Source organism: Agelaius phoeniceus, chromosome 1 (assembly GCF_051311805.1).
Source record: "Agelaius phoeniceus isolate bAgePho1 chromosome 1, bAgePho1.hap1, whole genome shotgun sequence".
Taxonomy (NCBI): Eukaryota; Metazoa; Chordata; class Aves; order Passeriformes; family Icteridae; genus Agelaius; species Agelaius phoeniceus.
The window spans coordinates 15013984-15037166 of NC_135265.1; the positions used below are offsets into that span (position 1 = coordinate 15013984).

A 23183-nucleotide genomic window follows, 5' to 3' on the forward strand; every position below is an offset into this window, starting at 1 on the left:
ATTGAGTCCTGTACTCTCTACCATAGCTCGCATGTGCTACATAAAGCAATTATAGCTGGCAGTTCTTTCAGCCTGGGATTTGTGAGGTCAGCACATCTACTGGATGTTTCCAACTAATATATACATGTAGTTCCATCTGAGGTATGAGTATGGCAGCATTCCTACATCTCTGGGAAAAACAAGTCACAGTGAGTAAAAGTTGTGAACTTTAGCTCTTTCTACTCCAGTGAAAGGGCAGAGAAATCCTTCATCGGCAGAATACGCAACAGATACTAAAATTGGAACTTGGGCTGGACAGTTTATTTGTAATGTGGAATCTTTCATGACTGCACTTGGGCAGGGACTCAAAATTACATATCTTCTGGCACCTTCAGCTCTATTATGCCTGTTGATCTTATGTGGGACCATTGGTTCAACCCTGACTCAGAGGGAAGAGTGCCTCAGACTGAATCACTAATGCCATATCCTGCAGCACTCTAGTGAAGCCTTGGCAGTAAGGAAGGATAATTACAGTGTGGTTACTGTGACTGATTTTTGGGATGCTTTTATATACACCTCAGGCATGTCAGCAGGTAGAATGCAGTCAGCTTGTTCAGCAGTACCCAAGTGTCCCAAGTACATTATTTTTTACCACAAAACTGGGCATACAGATAGAATCCTACTAGACAGAAACATCCAAAATTACTCTGTATCTTTTTCACATATGTGTAATGTACAAAAGAGTGAACATGAATAAAAAAATACTTTCCTTTTACACATTTCTTTTGCCTTTTAAAGGTAAATAATGGATATCTACATACAAGATGTTGTTTCCCTTACAATAGAAATGCTGGTGTCTAGTCTGTTTTTTCCAGACCCTATGAATAACTGCTGAAAATATGGGTGTGACAGTGTTATCAGTCTTACAGCACCAACAGAATTTTAATAATTATGTTTTGTGAACAGACAGCCCAAAGTCAAATGATCCTTGGTGTCAAGGGAGCATTCTCACAAGCACTCAGGCCTGAGAAGAAGAAACTTTAAGGTGTATACAAGTTTGTTTGCATAACACACATGAGATTTCAAGGAACTATCAATATGGAAAGTTCAAGATGGGCTGCAATTCCATATGAAAATATGTCCACACCTTCAATTAAACCTATTGATGCTGTTTTCATCTTTTCCTCAGTTAAAGTCTGTTTTTCTCTCTCCTACTGGCACTTCTCAGGTCTTTTCCCATTGCTTGTCCCTCCCTCAGCAAACCTGTTCTTTCCACCTTTTGATGGTTTTACTGTCTCCTTCCTCCTTCCGTCTGTTAAAACAGTCAAAGAAGAAGTTAGACCAGCATTATCCTTCATTAGATTAATAGAGTGCAGACAATTTACACATCTCCATGCCATTGTTTCAGGCCGTTTGCAGATTCATTCAGATACTGCTGTATCAGTTACAGTCAGTTCCTGCTTTCAAGGTTATCTTTGCAACCAGGAGAACCAGATACTGCTTTTTCAAAGAGAAAGATAAGATTACTTACAATTTGAAAATGCTATGAAGGCCACCTAAATATTTTCAAACAATGTTTGAAAACTTTTTTAATATAGTAAGAGATACCAAGCAAGTTAACTCGAAATAAACGTCAAGGACTATTTATTATTATTTCTCTTCTTTGGGCAACTACCTAAAAAATGTGGTTTCTTCAAGTATAGTCTATTAAGCAGTCAGACCGACCCTGTTTGCAGGGAGGGAGGTGCGTGGTTTTTGTTTTCCCTCTGTTCGTTTCAGCAGGGACAGAAAGGCCTGGGTGTTTCACACACCGCATCACTCGGGAGCTGTTGGCATCGCTCCAGCCGCCGCACCGGAGCGCTCCAGCAGCGCACGGCGAGGCAGACCGCAGGACGGACAGACGGACCCGTGCGATCGCCGATTTCTCACCGGGGGCCGGGCGGTCCCGGGCACCGCCCCCGCCCCACCCCCGCCCGGGCCCGCCCCGGCACGTGACCCGCGGTGACGCCGCCGTGCCCCGGAGCCGACACTCGCCGGGGCCGCGGCGGGAGCGGAGCGGGAGCCGCCGCAGCCGGAGGGGCCCGGGCGGCAGGTGGGTGGCTGCGCCGCGCCCCTCGGCCCGCCGGGGAGGGAGGGCGGGGACGGGGATGGGGACGAGCGCGGCGCTGCCGCCGCCGGGACGGCCGGGCAGGGCTGGGTGGCCCCGCGGGGGATCGTCCGCGCCCGGGCCGGCGCAGGGGCCGCAGCCCCCCGGGGCCGCCCTGCCGCTCCCGGGGCGCCTCGCGGAGCGCTCCCCGCGCCCGCCGGGGCTCCGGGCGGCGCCGCCCCGCGCTGCCCCCGGCGGCGGCGGCGGCTCCGTTCCGCGGGCGGCGCCGGGAGCGCCGAGTCGGCGGCGCCGGGAGGCAGCTCCGCACCTGGGCGCCGCCGCGGGCCGCGCTGCCGGGCGGAGGGGCCGGGCCGCCCGCGCTGCCGTGTGCGAGCGGCGCCCGCTCACCTGCGGGAGACAAAGGGAGGCAGCGGCGGCCCCGCCGCCCTTCCCGGGCGCCCCCGCCGGGCCGGGGGGATCTGCCGCCCTTGTGTGAACTTGAGCGCGGTAACTTGGGGTGGCTGGGCCGGGCTGGCCGGGGCGGCCGAGCCGCGCTATTTATAGCCAGCCCTCGCAGTCAACAACTTAACAAAAGCCCGCACCGAGGAGCGAGCGGGGCTGGCAGGGAGAGAGAGAGGGAAGGGAGGGAGCCAGCGGGGGGAGGGGGGCGCGGGCTGCAGCGGCGCTGAAAAGTTGTCCTGACACTTGTTTAAAATGCATCGCTTATTCAGTGCTCTGAGTCACGGGCAATTATTAAATGGTTGCTTATTATGCCTCTAGCGTTTAAAGACGGGTGAGCTCCGGGTAGGTAGTTTACTTGCGAGTAGTGCTCGATTTCGGAGTGTGTTTGAGGAAAGAGCGAAGGGCTGAGCTTGTTTTCATACAGCTTGTGAGTTGTCTGTGTTTTGGTTATATATGCCGTTTCCATTTGCCTCTATTTGTATGCAACTTTTGCACGCTTTCAATGCGTGCTTTGCAGAGGGTGGCTCCTGCAGGCGCTGGTCTGCAGGAGAATCCTGGCTGTGGAGTCAGGTGTGCTGGACAAGCAGTGGTGCCCCTTGGGAAGAAAGGTACGAATGGGTTTGAAGTCTGACCAGGGATCATTCTCCCAGGCAGTGGTCATGCAGATACAGCCTGAACCCCTAAGAAAACTGCCCAGGGAGAAGCAGAATCATGGAATCTATTGAGGTGTAGCCAGGGTATCTCATCTGGCCTGAACTGTTAAGAATTTATCTTAATTTAGCCTTCATAATTGAGTTTATTTCTGTATCAGCACTGCGCAAGGGTTCATTTCAGTAGTGGATGAAGTTTGATGCTGAAAATGGAAAAAGATTACACAAGTCAACTGCTGCTGCTTTGTAGGACACTGTGAACAAGGTCACACAAAGAAATTTAAGGCGATCCGTTAGTACTCAGTAGCATTTTTAACAATTTATCATCCGCTTGTATTGGAAAGTAAGTAACAATTCCCTGTCCCCCGAAAGGGCTTTTTTCTTTTTTTTTTTTCCTTCCCTAGAGGAAAATAAAAGAAATAGCAAAAAGTATTTTAGGTTATTTCCCAATACTCAGTTACCTGGTTCTGGAAGATGAGAAGTAAATGCTCTGTGCCTCATAATTTCAAAAGAGAGGGTGGGGGTCAGTCTTGATAATGCTGAAGGTAGGGGATCATATCTCATACAATACATGAGCATACTATATGTGTATCACATATGATCATATTTATGATTCTGTGTCTTAGGACCGTGCTTCTTTCAAGCATTTCCATGGACTTCAGGATCAATCGAGAGAGCACCATTCTGTAGCTAAGACTGAATGCTGTGAGGAGGGGAGGGTGCAGCTGCAGGGTTCAGGTTGCTCCAGGAAAGGCTGAGCTCTGAGCAGACCTACAGCTCTCCGAACCCTGCCTGGCTGAGCGTGATGGGAGCTGTCACATCGGCTCTAGATAAAAATGGTCTCGTTTTGTGGGGACGCACATAAAAACGTAGCTAGAGGCGAGGGTTGGCATGCCGAACCCCTGGTGCAGCGTGTGCACCCGCTTGTGGGGAGAGTTCCCCGGAGCCCCGAGTGCGGAGCGGGCAGGGCCGGCCCCCGGTGCCGGGAGGGTCCGGTGGGGCAGGGCCGGCCCGGTGCCAGGAGCAGCGGAGCCGATGGGGCAGGGCCGGCCCCCGGTACCGGGAGCAGCGGAGCCGATGGGGCAGGGCCGGCCCCCGGTGCCGGGAGCAGCGGAGCCGATGGGGCAGGGCCGGCCCCCGGTGCCGGGAGCAGCGGAGCCGATGGGGCAGGGCCGGCCCCCGGTGCCGGGAGCAGCGGAGCCGATGGGGCAGGGCCGGCCCCCGGTGCCGGGAGCAGCGGAGCCGATGGGGCAGGGCCGGCCCCCGGTGCCGGGAGCAGCGGAGCCGATGGGGCAGGGCCGGCCCCCGGTGCCGGGAGCAGCGGAGCCGATGGGGCAGGGCCGGCCCCCGGTGCCGGGAGCAGCGGAGCCGATGGGGCAGGGCCGGCCCGGGCAGGGGCGCGCCCGCGGGCGGAGGGGGGAAGGGAGGAGCTGACCTCTGCGAACACCCAGGGCTGGCAGCCTTAGTCAGCCTTAGGTGAGTAAGAGATGGGAACGGTTCCATGGCAGCCGGAGTCCGAAGGCATCTCTCTGCCCCGGTGTGGAGCGAGAGCCCTGCTCGGCTCTGCCGCACCCGGTGCCCTGCCTGCCCTCACCAGGCTCCGCTCCCGTGGGACAGCGGGAATGCTCCCTGAAATGGTGGCTTGTGTGTCCACGTGGGGATGTGACCCACCTTAGCGATTGGGGTTTTCTTCACCAGGAGAAAAGCGAGGTCTGAGTCTCTTTTTTGGTGTTCATGAACATAGGTTTTCTTAGTGAGGCCTTTTGTTAGTGATTTCAGATAGATTTGTAAAATCTCAGATACTGAGACTTTATTTAAGGTATGAAAGCTTACAGATGTTCTCTGTGGAAGTAAATGATTTTTCATACTTACCATCCTCTAATTAGAGTAGTTCAACCTTCTTTACCAATGTGGATGCCATCGAGCATGGCAGGTCAATGGTAAGGAATAAAAATCCTGTGAGGTTACAAGGGCTGAGCAGCTGTACCACTGCAGCTGCTGACTGGTAGTGAAGTCAGTACTCCAGGTGTCAATATTGTGCATTCACACCTGCATTGTTGTGAGCCCCTTGCAGCAGAGGTTTGACCAAGGCTCCCGTGGCTCTTTAAACTGTGTTCTGTGAGACAGCTTCATGAAAGGGCATTACCATTACCTGTCCCCTGGGCTGCACAGAGAGTACAGGCAGTCTACCTTTTGTGACACAAGAGCTGCATTAAAAAATTAAAGCAAAACAAAAATTAATTCATTTGAATCTGTGAACTCAAGGCATGGTAGTTGTTTGCTGATCTTCAGGGTTAATTTCCCACCTATACCGTACATACTTCTTGCTTTTTTGGGTTGAGGAGGAGAATTAGAGTCTTGCTCGATCATGATGATGTGATCTGTTTGTAAATCTGTTTTAGTATTCTGGCTGAACACAGCCTGTCTCTCTTTAATCATATGTTCAACATTACCAAATGTTTGCTATTGACTTGATAATTTTGCAGCTTGGATGAAAGACCAAAAATTGTGCTGCTTATTTTTGTTGTTTCTTTTTTGTTGTTATTTTTCGGAAATGGATTAGGCTGCAAAACTGACTTCAAAAGTGGGTAGAGCTATTTTTATAGCAGTTCTGTTTTATTTAACTTGTATTATTCAAAATTTTGTGGTTTTTTTTAAGCATAGCATGCAACCTGTTGAACCTTTCTGTTTTAAAAAAATGTTAACCGTGCATTCTTAATAAGTTGTCATATGGAACCCGCAAAAAAGGAATGAAAAATCCAAGCTTTTAAACATTTTTTTAGTTCTGTGGGAAACCAGAGGCTTATGTTCTCTCTTTGGTTTCTGTGTGGGAGAAAGCTTTTGAATGGATCCTTGTCCTATGGTTCAGCTTTTTGAGGGAACAGAGCTTTGAGGTAGACTGCAGCTTGGTAAGACTTGCATTTTTCTGGTGTCTGACCTGGAAGCCGTGAAAGGGGTTGATAGCAGCTTTGAAGAAGTGTTGGAAGGAGTCAGGTTTGCAAAGAAGAAAAAAATAGCATTTGCATGGCAGAGCTTCCAAAACTGGGAAGAGAGTGGGAATAGCTGCAATTTGTTCATGTTTACCTTCTGCTGCTGTTGCTAAACAACTGCAGAGCTGCACTTAAAAACACCTATTTATGTAGAATAGCAGGTAAGCAAGTTGTTTTGTACCGAAGCTGTAAATAGACTTTGAATGTCAATGTACTATTTTATGGTAGAGAGTAAACACCAGAATCCTGGCATTCTTTTCTACTGCTTTGTGTTCCTATTGTCAGCTTTGTTGAATGTGGTACCATCATTCCTTCTGTCAAGTCTGATAAAATTGTAAACCTGACCTTGTGGTTCTGTGTGGAACCTTGAAAACAGTGATGGCTTCCTGATTACCTGTAGGAAATGCTTCTTGGAAGTAAAATAAGATGGTCTATGGGAGAGGGACACAGATTAAAGATGGGCACTTCTGTCTTGGTGTAATACTTGAGCTTTTTACCTTCTACTTTGTCTCTGAGTTATGATCCAAATGTATTTTTTCAAGGCTCAGGTCAAATAACAGAAATGGCAAAAGAAAATTGAATGGTCCTTAGTGGTTCCTTCTTTAAATCTCCCCAGAAGTTCTTTACTGTTGTTATTTCTGTCCTTAGTCCCATTTAGCAGCTGAGTTCACTCTGCAATTGTGTGCCTGCGTGGAATTGCATTAGTTCCACTCTGTGGCAGGGTAAAGGCTACAAATCTCATCACAAAGTCTTAACTTGCAGAGCTGCAAGTTTCTACATAACTTTTCTCATTCGTGAAATGTGCATTTAAAAATAAAAAGATGTATTTGTTAATCTTCATAAGGTTAAATATGGCAGCATTTTACTTGAATTCTCCTACTTTCTGTGTGAATGATGGAGATCTTACATGCTTTGATTTTCAAGGTTAAAAATCCTACCTTTCATGTTAGCTTACTATATTGTGTTCAGTGCAAGTTGGCAAGACTAATGCTTACCCACCCATGAATGTGGACATTGATGCTACTTGATTAAATAGAATTTGTTTGTGGGTGTGGATGCAGTGGCAGTTGTCTGGATTATAAAGATGCTGAAAAGTGCTTTTCAGAATTTTCATGTATTAGTAATTATTTCATTACCCATTTTGGTTCATAGTCCTGTTTTGTTACTGTGTCACTGTGTTTTGTTTGCATTTTAAGATCTAGCCTGTAAACATTTGGCTAGGTCAGGTTTTCTGTGAGGTAGATAAGTCTTCTTTGGAATATTTTGATTAAAAGTAGTGTATTAACAGTTTATTTAAGAAATTAAGCTTATATGTAAGCAAGAGATTGACTCAGATCAGTCCCCTCACCAAATCCCCAGTGATCAATCAATATTAATCAGTAATAGAAGCAATAACTAATTAATTAATGAAGCTAATGAGCCACTTGATAGCAGGAGGCTTGTGTGAATAGGACAGTTCAATCAGTGACCTAGGTTGTTCTACTGATTTTCTATTTCAACACTCAGAAGGATATCTGAAAATAGTGCATTTTTCCATCAATTAGTCTAAGTAGGCAGGATTTCTTCAAAATTATTTTTATCCAAAGTGCTCTTAAACAGCCACTTGATTACATATACTTTTTTTTTTTCTTACAGCTCTGAACATCAACAGGAAAATAACACTGAAACAGAATGTCGCTTACCTTTTGTCTGAAAAGGTGAAATATTTTCAGATAGAAATGGCTGATAAGGGTGGGAAGATGCTTCCAGGACAGTTTTACATTCAAGTGGAGTATGACTATGAGTATGAGGCCAAGGACAAGAAAATTGTGATCAAGCAAGGGGAGAAATACATCTTAGTGAAAAAGACTAATGATGATTGGTGGCAAGTCAAAAGAGATGAAAATTCCAAACCCTTTTATGTGCCAGCTCAATATGTGAAGGAAATACCCCGGAAAGCACTGATGCCACCTGTGAAGCAGGCAAGCATGCTGCCAAATAACACCTTGAAGTTGACACATGGATTACAGAGATCAACAGAAAATGTGAATAAGTCCCCAGAGCTTTCTAGTTTTGGAAAATCTTCTCCAGTTCAAGTGTCTTGCTTAGTTCGAGATGCCAATCAAAATCTGGGACCGAACAATAGCCCCTGTCAAACTTTTGGTTTGAGTCTGGACCTTACCCAGAACAATGGAAAACTTAACAATGAGTTGCAATCTCCCAAGGTTTCCAATCAGTTTAGAACCATTTCCATGGGTCATTTCCCAGGCCCGGAGTTCTTGGAAATAGAGAAGACCAGCTTTTTGCATGAACAATCTTGTGATTCAGCAGGAGAAGGCTCAGAAAAAATTCACCAAGATTCAGAGTCTGGAGATGAACTCAGTAGTAGTTCCACAGAACAAGTGCAGGTAAGCTGAAAAATGGCCACCATGTCTGGTTTGTTTTGTTTTGTTATTGCCATAGTTGTCTGCTACTGTTTTGAGACTTATTCCCAAAAATTTCCAGTTGTTCAAATAAAAATGTCTTCTCTCAGCATGAAATTGTTACTAAAATCGAAACAGTTAATGTGTGTTTAGTTCTTGCAGAATTTCTGTGCTATGGGAATTGATTCCATTTACATTATTCTGTGATTTAAAGAAAGAACAATAGTGTTTCCATATTAAGATTGTTTTAATATGACATGGAATTTGGGTTGTATTTTCTTTCAGAGGAAGGGAGCCTACTGCTGTAACTCCTCATGACTTGGCCTGAAGTTACTCTCAGTTTTCCCTAAGTGTGTATAGATAATATAAGAACTGTAAATGAATGTCTTGATGGCTTTAATTACACTTAAGTCTTATATGGAGTTGAATTTCTGGCTTGATCATTTTATTTGTAGACTGTTTTAATGAGTCAGCCCTGCCAACTTTACTCTGGATTAAAACTCAAAACATGTGAGTTTGTTAATTAGTATGGAAGAATCTCAGGAATGATGTACTCCTACTTCTGGTTCAAAACTGAGCATTGACGGCCTTTGTCCTTGGTAAAGCAGTTTTGCTCACTTCTTAATTTTTTTTTTAACAGGCAACCCCCACCCCCATCAAAAGATTAGAACTCTGACTTAATCAGGTCACTTCTGGTACGGGTAACCAAGTTAATTAGTCTGTTGTAATCCAGGTTTGCTCTTAAACCAGTGATGTATGTGTGCATACACATAGTTATATATTTATATATGTGTGTATGTAGATAATTCCCCCACCTCACACTTGCCTTCCCCATCTTTCTTTAGGGACATGTTAAATTATTTTAAATTCTGTTCAAAGCTCCCTGCTCTAGAACTTAATCTATAGTGTGAAACTGTTTTTGCTTGGATAAAAACTGATTGTTACAGTAAATCCCACTTGGCAGCATGTGTTCAGAGTACCAGAGTATCTCAAATCAAACTTGATGCTAACTTTAGACATGAAAAGTTTTACCACTGAGAGCTGTGAATCAGTACTTTGCTAATAAGGAACAATGAAGACAAAGCTGCTTAGGAACGAGTCAACATAGGAAGATCTTAAAGATACAAGATTGATTAGGTGAATTACAGAGTCTTGAACTGTGTGTATGTATATTTATTGTAATATGTAGAATCTGTAGTTTTCAATATCCTACTATGTTCTTGGCCTCATTCTTGATATTCAGAGTTTCTATAGGTATGGGACATCACGTCTCTAATATTTGTATATTTTATGTTAGTTTTAACTTCATCACCCCTCCCACAAATATTGTGGAATGAATGGGATTACTGAATTTAATTTATTCAGTAATATCTTTCCTATGCAGTGTGAGAATCCATGAACTTTCTTGCACTTTATAGCACTGCCCTAGCTCAGTGTAGTTGATGTGAACCACTCAGAACTTGGCACGATAAAGTGATTCCTGGATATTTATTTTAGAAGTGTGTGTTGGCATGTTACGGCCATATTAATCAATTGCCAAACAAATTATGAAAATGCCAAGGAATGTTTAGAAAGTATATCCTACTTGAAATAGTTTACTATTATAAATTAGAATTTATAGAAATAGAACTATTAGAAATAGTTTAAAAAAAACTATTAGAAATAGTTTACTATTATAAATTAGAATTTATATTACATGGTAGGACAGTTCCTTCTTTGGTGTTTACTATAATTTGATGCATTTCCTTCTCTAAAGCAGATGGAATTAATATTACATGGGTGTCTTTTGTCAATAATAAATATATGGGCTGCAGCTCAGTTTCCACTGGACTTTGTGCCTCTTGATGCAGCGACACTTAATCTTTTCACCATTCTTCCCTCTCCCCCTTATACTTTATTCAATGCTACAACTGATTTATAAATTTATATTTGAGTGGGGCAGCAATGCATGTATTGTAGACACTGTGTTATGGGAGGTCTGGAGGGGGGGAGTTTTCAGTGTTTAAGAATAACAAATGCTAAAAATACGACATTTTGGCTGTGAAAAATGCTTGGCAGTTTCACTTGCCATTATGAGAATCTTGGGCAACAAGAGTGTGGATGCTTGCTATGCCTTGCAGTTTGCCTTATTTTGTAAGTTAATCTCATGGTGCACAATTGCAAGCTCTTTAAATACAATGAAAATGTTTGACATTTAGTAGCCGTGGGGATTAAAGCAGTGGTAGAACTGATGTCACCGTTAGCTCAGTCTAGATGTTCAGAATGCCAGCCTTCTCCTCACTGGAACAGCTTGGCAGTTTTTTTAGAATTCTTTCAATAATGAGCATTGTTTAGTAGAAATCAGCTGTGTAGAAAGTAATGGCTCAGAAAGCTGTTTTTATTGCTCTTAGTCTGTAGTGAGAACATCAAGTTCCTGGCTTTCACGCACAAACAGGATTTCACTTCACAAGACTGACTGCTTCTCCCTCCCCTGCCTGCTGTGGAGTTCAGTTTTATGCAGTCTGCATTATAATAAACTCTAAGCTACAGGTGTTTTCTCTTAAATTTGTAAGATTAGAAGCTAGAATTACCTTAATAATGCCTTCATGTCAGTAATTTTTTGGTGGTGTTAAGGTGATAGCATTCAGCTTTAGCCTGACCTTCAATGTGTTTTCACTGTCCTTGAGTACAAATATATGAGATATAGAAGAATGCTTCTCTTGTGAGATCTTTCTAAGAAGTGGTTACATTATTCTCAGAAGATTATCCTCCTCCTCCTTTCCAGTAATGAAGGGTTGGTTCTGCAGCTGTACAGTCTTGAAGTCATAGGCTTGCTGGCTGTGGAAATACTGGAAGATCCAGAGCCTCCAAAGTAATGCAAAAAGGAAGGATTTTTTAGCAGATGGAATGTGTGAAGTGAAGGACAGAGAGGTGGCAGTGTGAGTAGAAGTATTTGCTAATGAAGATGTAGCAAGGGGTTTGGTCGAGAGAAACATCAGGACTGGATAATGAACATTTTTGACATTTTATGCAAAGAAATGACAACTGTTGGTTGCCACTCTGGTGGATAAGGCATTGTAAGAACCATAGGTTAGTTTATGGACTTGAACTGTGGGAGGCTGGAGGTAATTAGAGGAAGTAGGGCTTGAGAGGAAACAAGCTTCAGTTTAACCAGATTTAAATCTCTGGTGTTGACAGTAACTGCAGTCGAATTGGAACTGAATGAAATGGTTTGAGTGAATGCACAGCTGGGTGTAAGAATCACTGAGACAATGGTGGCACTCAAAGCTGTGAGAATCAATGAAGTTCAATAAAATTTTAGGAAAATGGTGTCAGGTGTCATGTTCTGATCCCAAGGAAAGGGCAAAAGTATTCCTCAGGGAGGCCAAGGATACGGGGAAGAAGGAAAGTTCTGAGTGATTCTTTAGCAGATATGGACAGTACTTGAAAGAAGCAGATGGGATGTCTGAGCAGTATGCAGTAGAAGCAGAGACCTAGGTAATTGTTCTGAAGTAAAAAAAGAATAAAAAAAAAGGACTTACACGTTCAGGCATGCCTAAACAGGCAGGAAAAGCTGAAGCAAAAGGAGAAGACATTAAAAGTGGTCTTTAAAAAGCACCCTAGGCAATGCTTCCCTTCTTACCAAGTTTTGAGAGAGAAGGTGTGCAGACAGGGAGAGTCGGATAAGTTCAGAGATCATGTTAAGAATGTTTAGGTGATATCTTTGAGGATGATACTTTATGATAAAATTACAGACAGAAATTAAAATCTGCTTTTGGCAATGCTAATGGATAACCTATGGGAAATAACTTTGTTTCTGATGCATGTTACCTCCTCTTTTGTCATGGGAGACATAGAATGTATTTAAGAGTAAATACATGGCACTGTCTATATGTGACTTTTTATGCTTATTAAAAGTTACTTTTAGCAGCAGGTTGGTTTTAATCATTATAAATATAGACAGTGACCTATTTGCAAAGATTGTTCTGTCTTTCATCCTCTTTAGTAATTGACTATTGCATAAACTGTGAAGCACTAAAGGGGATTATCACTAGGATGGCTGTTTTGCTTTGATTAATTCTGAGTAGTAAAGATCTTAAAGAGCTCTTTCTGTCTTGCCTTTGCAATTTCTGTGGGATTGCAGTAACTTTTTAGTCAGGAAAACGAAATATTTTCCATTTCTGTGGATGTCAGCATATCTTCTGGAGATCTTGGTGTTCTTGGCTTTGTCATTTAGTTGAAAGACTGGTGGCAGGTTATTAGTGTTAGACTGCCTTGCTGGTCAAACATTAAACCTCTTAAATAAATGGCTATCACTCTTTTGCTGGCCACAAAATCAGTTTGCTTTTATGATAAAAAATTTCATGTTATTTTTTAAAATTTCATTCATTTGTCCAAGAGATGAGTAATTTGACAGTATGAAGGAAGCATAGATTTTTTTTCTTAATAAACCTGAACATGTTTGCAGATTCATGGTGATATGTATAATGTAGTAGCTTGAATTATGTTTTAAGTACCATCCTTTAGTCTCTTACCTTCTTAAAAACAGCATTTGTTATTCTAATGATGTTAAATGCTGAAATATGCACATTATAATGAGGTGAAGAATAACTTTCAATGACAAGGAACTAAAAGCTTTATAATTTAAGGAGTTTTATAAAACATTATTTTAATATTTTTTTCCGGGATTTCGATAGCTGCTGCTAGAGCTTTGTAAGCAGCTTGAAATGTTTGCTGCATTATGTTAATAACTCAAAGGTTCTGGACAGATAATATTAAGGAATATTTTTCCTGGCTGGTTTTGTGTATGTGGGTTGTTTTTTTTTCCCTAGGCAGTGTCAATAGGTATGGATAGTTTCACTTTACAGTGCTGCTGTTTGTGATCAGCTCAGCCTCTGTAGTTTTCATATGTAATTCAGGTTGCTGATAGTTCTCCCTCTCGGTCCAGGTGAGTAAATCTGGATTTAGGTGCCCTAAAATGAGCAACCCTTGTGTTCCACAAACACTGCCTACATCCCATATGCTCCTCTGCACATCCCTGCTGCAAATCAGATTGAGCTTCCTTAAAAAAATAAACAGCAAGCACCACTGTTATCTGTGTGAGGCAGTTGTCAGAAAATCACGACCTGTGAGACAGGTTGGTTTTAGTTGAGTGGCTTGTTCTGATACTGGTGTTGGAATGCTCAGCTCAGTAAGCTACAGATCTACTTGGTACATGCAGCTTTGTGTTGTGCTCTCAGACTTGAAACAAACATCTAGTGCACTGTCAAAATTCTGCAAGTGCCAACACAGTCTTGACTCTTGTACCCTATTTACCCTAATTTCATGCAGAAAATGATGAAGTGGAACTTTGAAGGCACTGATTTAGATGAATAAACCTGTGGCTTTTATCCTGGTAGAATTACTTCCTAGCTCAAATGAAGCTCAAGCTGCACTGCCTAAGGAATAATAGTCATAATATGGAATTGATTTTTCTGTTTTTACATAGAAAAGTGTAATTTCTAGTGTGCAATGTGTGAGTTTTGGTGCGTGCTGTCCCCTGCCTTTTCTTTTGAATTCGTGCCAGGTGCCAGCCTCAGCAGGGTGATGACAGAGTCTTTAGGGATGGTGGAGTAAATGCTTTAAAAGGAAAGCAGCCCTAGGAAAAGGAATTTGTCTCACTGCTGCCTAAGCTGAAAGAGCAAATCCCCAGCATCTCCAGCTGCTTTCTCTTTGGCAGTGCTTTTGTCATTTGAAGTAGGGAATCACCAGACACAGAAAGGACTGTAATAGGTAAAACTCTGCTTGAGACTGTTTTGAGAATATTTGATCACTTCTTGTTCTCTCACATAACTCTGGGTACAAACAATTGCTTTTGCTATGTCTTTACCTGGTTACAATCTAGGCAGTTGTTGAATATTGCAGTGCTTGCCTATAGAACAAAGGTGCTGTTATTCTAAAGAAAGTATCATTTGTTTCACAGCAGTGTGACAAAACATCAGGGAACGTATGACTCTGTAGAATAAAATGCAAAACACTTTTTTCCCTTTTTTTAGGCAGCTCTCTGGAATAGTAGACATTTGTGTTTAAAAAAAAAGGCAAGCAAAATCTGTGCATATCTAGTACCCAAGCAGCTGATATGTCTCTGACATGCCTTGCCAGGTATGTTTGCTTTAAAAACGATAGAGACAAATGGGTTTTGCCTTTATAGGGATTTTGTTCTTAAGCTGAGGACAATACTTCTGGACAAAACAGTCTTTCAGGATAGTAAGAACTGAGGATTTTCAAATGACTTCTGTGATTGTGAGTAACTGGACAACATACTGTTAGAATATTTGTATAAATTTTGAATTTAGCCTACCTTAAAAGGTCTCCTGACCTAGCTCTTGGGAAAGACAGTAGGTTTCTATTAGGTTGTAGTTCTATTCTGGTAGATATGAAAGTGCTAGGTTAGTGCAGAGAGGCATTCAAACAAGCATAGAGAATGTCAGTAGTAGGAAATGGTGCAGAACGAAAATACAGAATGCAAATTTCTTGGTGTTTCTGTATTCGAAATAACATGCAGTTGCTGGCCTCTCTCATCTTGAAAAGGAGGCAATTCTGATATATTTTCCCCCCATCTTTTGATAGTTTGTCCTAAGAGTTCGTAAACTCTTTTGACTGAGATTTGGAGCTTGTGTACAATGATGCTGTGAAGAATGCCATAGATGTTTGGAGTCTGTATTTTAATACATTCTAGTTTTCCATCTGATAAGTTTTGTAAATGAAGGCTAGAAGTTGAGGAGCTGTCTGAATGAATCTAGGTTATTGCTTATGTTGAGTTTTGATGTTAAATTATCTGGCTTCACCTTCTGCTTATAATCAAAATAATGATTAGAAACTTGGACTCCTATTTTAAATCTGAAATTGCGTATTACATTTTGAATTTAAATAATATAGTTTTAATTATTCCCTTTTAAATTAGTTTACCTAAGGCTTCTGGATGATCTTTAGATCATCTAGTTAAATTTAAGTAACTTCCTTGTATTTTGTTTAAATGCAGTGCTGAAGAGCAGAGTTTTATGTCTGTTTTCTGCTGGTGTGTAGCGTACACAGTTGCCATCTTTTGCTTTTGTGGATTGTCGTTCAGCTGTATCACTTTGCTGCTCCCATCACCACCTGGCTCTACAAATATTTATTTCCAGTGCTGCAGGGAGGTGGTGGTGCTGGCCTGGGCAGTGTTGTCACGAGTGTGTCACTGGCCTGTAAGGAGCTCCTTTATGGAAGCCTGGATAGTCACAATCTGGTGCAAAGTCAGCAGATGTGAAGGACTCGAGGACACACTCGCCTTTTTACTGTCACTGATGTGATGGGACTCAGGCAACAAGTGTGCTTATGCAATACTGTAATAAAATGTTATGTCTGATAAAAACAAAAATACAGTTAGCAAACTTTCTGGACTCTCAGCTGGTTGTTCAACATATCTAGTAATATTGCTGGTTCATTTATTTTCTAGAGAGCTTGAAAGATCACCAGGATATTGTTTGGAAACGATTCATGGTACCACAGAAATGTTACAGAAAGTGTTGCACATAACTATTGTTTGTCTTTTAGGTATTTAGAAAAAGCTTCATCCTGCACGAGTGTTGCAACAGTAAATGAAGTTCTTGAGTGACTTTGATTTGACTGCTTTTCCTATTGAAATTGAATGCAGGTGTATTTCCCTCCTTCCCCCAGCTCCCACCACTGAAGATTTATCAACATGCTTGGCACTATCCTTGTCAATTCTTGGGTATCTTCATCCAACTGGAAAAGCTAAAATAGATGTTTGTCATGAATAGCTGCACTGTGCTTTAGGCACGGGGAACTCTGTATGTGTGTGGGTGTATATCTATGTACCCATGTTCTCTGTATATATGAGATATAAAAAAACAGGGACAGCTGTTCTGTTTCCTGATAGCCCTTTGATCTTGATTTGCACCTCATATAGTGTGACTACCAACTTCAAGCTTTCTCACAACAGCTTCAGGAGATGTACTCATCAGTACTGTCATTTTCTGCCATCCAGATAAGTCCATTTGTCCTGGCTGTGCCTTTGCTGTGTTCATCCCTCCTGGGTGCTGCACTCTAACTTGTAATGGCATTTTCATGCTTCCCTGAGGCTGTGTGCTTTTCCTGCTGTAGGATGTGTTCCCCCATGCTGCTGGTGCCCACCAGCTATGCCAGGGGCCTGCAGTGCTTCCTCCCAGGAGAGCTTTTCACAGCCAGGCTCTGTGGCTGCCTTGCCTTAGGCAGGGAGCAGGAGCGGGCAGCGTGGCCCTGCCGGGGGCCTGCTGGTCACACAGCTCTGTCCCTCTGTCCCTCTGTCCCTCTGTCCCTCTGTCCCTCTGTCCCTCTGTCCCTCTGTCCCTCTGTCCCTCTGTCCCTCTGTCCCTCTGTCCCTCACAGTCACCCACTGCAGCCTCCCCAGTAAAAGCTCCAGCCTCCCTCTTCCCTTGCTTTCATTCTTGCCTTTGCCAGCCTGAAGGGTCGTGTTCGTGTGACTGCCTGAGGAGACCCAGGGTGAGGGATGCTCAACTTGAGATAGTTTTTCTTTTTGTTCTTCCGTGCTTCAGTCTCAAAGAGAGACCTGTCTCGGTGTTTCACAAAGCTGTGGGTTGTGCTCCACCAAGGTGTAAATTTTATTTTTAAGTTTTGCTTGCTTTTCAGTTAATTATATATGTAAAAACTGTATTGCATCCATTTTTGCTTTTTGCTAGTTCAGAAGTTGCTTCTGTAACTATCATTTGAGCACAACTTAGAAAAACTTGTGGTTTTTTTTCTTTTATGGAAAACCAGAAAAATCCAAATCCTGAGTGTTATGCTAATAATCTAGCTCTGAACTCTTATTCTTTCCTTGTTTTGCAAATCTTTAAAGCCTCAGCAGATTGTGTCCAAACCTAAGAACTGATGATTCCCTGTACAGCATTGTGAGGGCTGTAAAACAGCTTTTTCCAGCTGCTGCAGGTCTTTGGTGTGCTGTTTGTTAAAACAATTGAAGTGAACATTGTGCTGAGATGGTACTACGTTGACAAATTGTTTCTTTGCAATCAGTTTTCTGAGGAAAGTAGCTTGAAGGGCTGTATTTAAATTCTGTGCCCATAGGTGGTCTCAGGAATTGTGTGTGCTTATTCTGCTCTCATATCATTACTGTCTATCCATAAACTGTGCTTTGCTTCTCAAGGTATTATGTTAAATGTTAAATGGGGACTTGAGCCCCAAGCCAGCCTTCTGTGTTGCCCTTGGTATGGATGGATCTGCTTGAGTGCAGCCTCAGAATTATAAAATAAATAAAATTCCACAAATACTCAGTCTTTTTATATCTTCTTAAAACAAAATCTGAAACAAAAATTGCTGGTTTAATATGCATTGAAGTAAAGTGGAAGTTGCATTTAAAGTGGAAGTTAATTTAACATTTTCATGTTGAAACAAAATTCAGTGAAAAATGTACACTTCTTTTTCTAGATACTGATTTGCAGAAATAGCTGTTATTGGAAATGAAAGACATTCTTGCTAGTCTAAGGAAAATAAAGAGGAAGAAAAACTGCAGAAATGCATGGCTGAGTGTTTCATGCTTTCTGTCCTTACACTGGGTGCCAACAAACTGTCTGCAAGTAGAGAGAAACAGACTAAGAAATACAGTCAAAGAACAAATACTTCTATTTTCAGTAGTTGTAGAGAGGGAAAAAAAAGATGCAACCTGGTTGAGGTTCCCATGAGAATTTTATTGCTTTGTTTAATTCTGCTGTAAGCAGTACATACAGTCTCTTGCTGGGTATTTTGGGAATTTTGAGAAAAGTCTGTACAATTGTGTACTTGGCTTTAGCATTTTAAAAAGCCCTCAAAAGTGATCTTAAAAAATCTCTAACTTTTTTAAGTTAGGGACAGTGGGTTGGATATATTCCTAAAAATGTTCCTCCTGCTATTCAGTCTACTTTTGCAAAACAGAATCCCAGTGTTAAAACTGGAGGGATCACAGCCTGTTCTAGCTCAGTTAAATTTGAAAATTAAAAATATGTTAGAAGCACCATGGCACAGTTATGTACAGGCTTCTTTTTTGTGTGGTCTTAAACAGCTATCAAGGGCAATATTCCTGCTCTGCTCAAAATTTGAGACACCTCATATAAATATATAAATATGCTAACTGATAACACTTATTTTCCTCATCCTATTACATCTTTTAAGGCAAAAATTTAAACTGAAGTCTTGACCTAATGTTCTCTGTATGTCTTCTCTGGCATGAGACTTGGCTTTCTGTTATCCTTCATTACCAGAAAGAAATGTTATACGTGATGTAATAGGAGGCATTCTTTGTCCTAAGTCATTAAAATACATGAGATTGAGGGGGTTCAAGCAGCCCTAACAAAACCTCAGAGTTTTGCTTGTGTGCTGTAGCACGTACATTGTCTTGAGAATAGAGGCAGTGTCTTGGGAATTTAGAAACCCTTGTGACATTTTGTCTTAATTCTTTATATCTCTCTCCCCTCCAGTATAAATGACAGATGCCAATATATGTGGGATTTTTATGGTTTATTTAGAAATTTCAACATGCAAACTAAACAGCCAAATACTTATGTATACTGGAGGTGACAATATATAAAGAGCCTGTTAAGAGCACAACTTATAATGGGAATTTAATTTTAAAATACTTCTCTAGTGGAGCTGTGAACTTCATTTCCATAAGTGCCAAAATCAGAGGTACTTTTCCTGGTCAGAGGAGTTTTAAACACAAAACACATGCAAAGTACTGGAAAAACCAAAAATATATTCATTTTAATGTTAAGTATTTTTCCCATCTATTTCTTTTTGCGTTAAGGGGCAGGCTGGTGAATGTCCCATTCCAATATGCTGGGAGACTGGGAGGATTCCAAAGAAATGCAGTGTCCTAAAATACCAAAGACTCCTTTGAAAATGAAATTGTAATCTCCTCTCTAAGTCCTTATACAGTGACTTTGTCTTGCACCTTGTAAAAAAAGTCTTGCTGTCTGTCATAGAACCCACTAATTATATTCAGTGTTACACAGTAAACATGTGAGAGGATACTGGATCTGAATACAGATTTAATAAAGGAAAATCTAATACAGGGACTAGTGGGTTTTAAAGACAGGAAAGTCTAATATGGTGACCATTCTTTGAAATCTGCCAGGTGAAAATGAATTTAGATTTTTAAAATAATTTTCGATTATCTATTTTAATAATGGGATAAATGAGTAAGTGGGAGAATGATGCTTAATTTTAATTTAAAAGATTACTTGTTAGCTGAAATTGTTTAAATATGTTAAAGAATTTGAATAGTGTGGAAAATGGTTTTTGTGTAATCTCTAAGCTTTGGTCTTTATGAGGGAAGGTTTATGTGGAGAAAGAAGCCTATGAAAAGCCATCAAAACCATATCAAACAGCTTCTTGGTGTGAATCTTCTTCACGCTGAAGGATCTTCTCATATTAATGCATTATGCTAAGCATATCAATAAAGGCATGATTTATGACAAGTGACTTTATAAAAAAACTGATACTTGTAACTTCTTGCAGCTACCAGATGCATTTTGTCATGGTGTGCCAGCCAGTATGGCCCAAACCTCTGCACTGCTGTGGCAAAAGGAGGCATAAACCTTCAGGTTCTGCTCAAAATAGATGAATCCAAATGCTGAAATGGAAAGTAGGTGTTCTCAGCAGAGTTTAGCAGTTTAACATCTCCCTGCATTCCTCTGAGGGGATTTATGGCTGCAAGGCTCATCTTGAGGCTTCACTGGAGGTTTTGTTATGATTGCTGCACTGTTGCTGTGCCAGCTAGTTTGCCTGTCCTCTAATCCCCATTTCAGTGGCAATCAGAAATGCACAGCTAACGCTTCCAGTAAGTGTTATTTAGGAGATAGAGCTAATCACCCTCCATACTCAATTACTGCTCTTGTGAAGACAAAAAGCATTTGGAGCAATGTTAGCCTAAAGCCTATTCAGGCACTTAAATTTTCCCAATAAGCTTTTTATCTTTAATATAGCTGTTATACTAAATCTGGCTGAACAGCAAAATCTTAACAGTCATCCAGCAGGATAAGCTCTGGCACTGCCAGCAGTGCTGCTGCAGGCTCTCTGGGCAGTGGACTGATCAGCTTTCAGCACTGTTACTCTACAGACCCTCGTGGGACCTGGACTCCAGAGCTCCTACAATGCCTGCACTTGCATAATTCACCTTTTTATATGAGCTCAGTGGAAATCTCGCTGAAAAACAACACAGAAATCAACAGCCAAGTATTAGTGTATCCAGTAATTCAAAATACATTAATTATTAATTAATTTTTCTCTTGAGACTCCCAGAAAGTTCAGCTTCCATTCCACCTGTGTTTTCCACAGATGAACACCAGCTTTCAAGAGCAGCTTCATGTGCAGAGCATTGCTATATACTCAAGCAACCACACCTGTCCTTTAAAGCATTTTTCCCCCTGACAGCTTGGCAGACAGTGCTGCCATACTTCATAACACTTGCAGTTTCAATGAGAACGTTCTCCAAAGGATGGTGGCTCCAGCTGATCCTCTGAATGCTGAGCTCTGGAGTTGGAATTCAGCAGCACGGGGGAGGGCTGGGCACTGCTCACTGCCTGGTGCTTAATCAGCATGAAACCATTAGCAAATTCTTGCCATCTCAGCTATAATGTACTGCTAATAGGTTTGCTTTATTGCAAAGGACAGTCAAAAAAGCCTGGAATGTTTTAGTAATTTTGAATAAGCATAACATTCCTCTTAATGAAGTTTGACAAGGTTTTCAGAACTCCCTCACGCTGTATAACAAGAGTGCCATTACACATTCCTGTGTACTGTGTGCTGGTAATTTATTTGTGTCTTTTGCAACACAACTTTTCTTACATGAAAGCTTTTATATTAGAATTTAAAATTATGTTATTTTACAAAATAGATTCCTTGCAACAAAAGCATCTGTGTGTTTTTAGTCCATTTAAACGTGCTCTCTAAATTTAGTCACGGTTTTACACTTGTCAGAAGACTTTGTAAATCCTACTTCAGTGAAAAAAAAAAATCACAGAAATTATTTGCTGTTTTAAAAATTAATTTAGATTATGTCTCACTCCCCAGTATTTTGGAACATGCTTTGCAATCTGGAGCACGCAGTGCACGGGGGAATGTATGTGCTAGTGAGGCCCCTTTCAGACAGGGTTAGTGCCAGATATCTGAATCTGACTGTTTTCTTTTTCCTCCCTGTCTTTTGTTTAGGGGTAGGTTTTTTTTTTAGGGCAGTTTAATAAGTCCTTAATTTTACTGATAAATTGGAATGATTCTCTGATACCTAGGGCTTGGATGATTTTCAGTTTTTTCTTGTCAGCAGTGAAAAATGGTGTTGGACAGCAGAAGGAATTAAATTGTCAGTTCATTTTACTAAAAATAAGTTGTGAATTTGTCTTACAATCATGGGAGAAGTGAGAAGGGTCACTGTGTTTCCCCATTCCCCAGTGTGGTAGCAGGCAGTCTGCATGATGGGCAGGGATGTGACAAAGAACTCTGCTTCCTATTTTTATTGCAGGGTCTGGGTCACTTAGGGCTGCTCTCACTCATTTCTCTTACTTCTGAGAGTCTTATCTCATTCCTGGAGCCCAGAATTCAAAAAAGGTTTTTATGGTCTTAATCCAGCAGTGCTGCTCGTGGTCAGAATGGCTCTACTTTGAATGCAGTACCATCCCTGGGAAGACCAGATGCAGTATTTATGATCAGTGCATCTTTAGCAGACCCCCTCTGGATTGGTACAACTGGGACAGCAGGCTTTGGGAGATGGAGTCTACTTCAAATATCAAAATACTTGACCCCCTTCCCTCACACACCTCCTCCTCCTTTCTGGCAGACTGTGCCTCTTTGTTTCAGCTCTTCATAAGAGGCCTTTCAACTTCAAACTTTGTTTGGGAAGGACCTGCAAACAAGCAGGGGGATTTCTGTTAAACATTTGATTACAGTAGATGTTCATACTTGTCTGAGTGAATGAAATCCACAGAGAAAACCAAAGTAAGACTTTGTGTGTGTGTGTCCTGTTACTTATACACTTGGCATCTACAGCTGCAAACACAGCATTTTATCTTGCACAGATAGCACCAAGCCTTTTGGTTGCTCAGTGGTCCATGTAGAACATAAGGGACCATTGGAACACGTTCTGACACCTGTTTTGCAACACATACCAATGGACATAATGCAGTAATTTTCTGTGTGAAACAAGGAGTATTGTTGGAAGAGGAGAGATACTCAGATTTAGTTTTGGCTTTGGAGGGTGGATAGCTGTGCTGAGCTTCTGGGGGAATTGTTGATGTGCCCATTCATTACTATTTTTTGAGGATTGTGGCATACACTCTTTCTCTCTCCCTTTTTTAAAAGCAAGTTTCCAGACCATGTGACATGCTGCTTTAGTCCCTTCACCAATTGTTTTATGTGAGATAGAACAGACATGCTATAGGCACTATGCATTGATGCTATTTTGTGGTTCTTTCTTGGTTACTGTAGCATAAAATCAACTGAATTTCTTTTATCCTCATGGCCATGTAGAAGTTATGTTTTTACTGTGAAAATTACAATTAAGTGCTTCTGAAAGGATGAATACTGGATTTTAGATTGCACTGCATTTACTCAGAAGCATAAAGAAGTTAAGCAA

General features: G+C 41.7%; 1 protein-coding gene across 7 annotated transcripts in view; it reads left to right on the top strand.

Moving 5' to 3' along the window:
• Nucleotides 1-1850: 1850 nt before the first annotated feature.
• The window catches only part of ARHGAP12 (Rho GTPase activating protein 12), a 75701-nt gene continuing 54368 nt past the window's right edge, over nucleotides 1851-23183 (top strand). For 2 of the 7 annotated variants that reach the window (XM_077173399.1, XM_077173410.1), the window contains exons 1-2: nucleotides 1851-2071; nucleotides 7803-8554. In XM_077173399.1, coding sequence (XP_077029514.1) covers nucleotides 7886-8554 — 669 coding nt within the window. In that variant the 5' untranslated portion in view covers nucleotides 1851-2071; nucleotides 7803-7885. Of the gene's footprint in view, nucleotides 2072-7802; nucleotides 8555-23183 lie in introns of those variants that run through there. The other 5 variants (XM_054634550.2, XM_054634576.2, XM_077173406.1 and 2 more) reach the window with 5 other exon arrangements.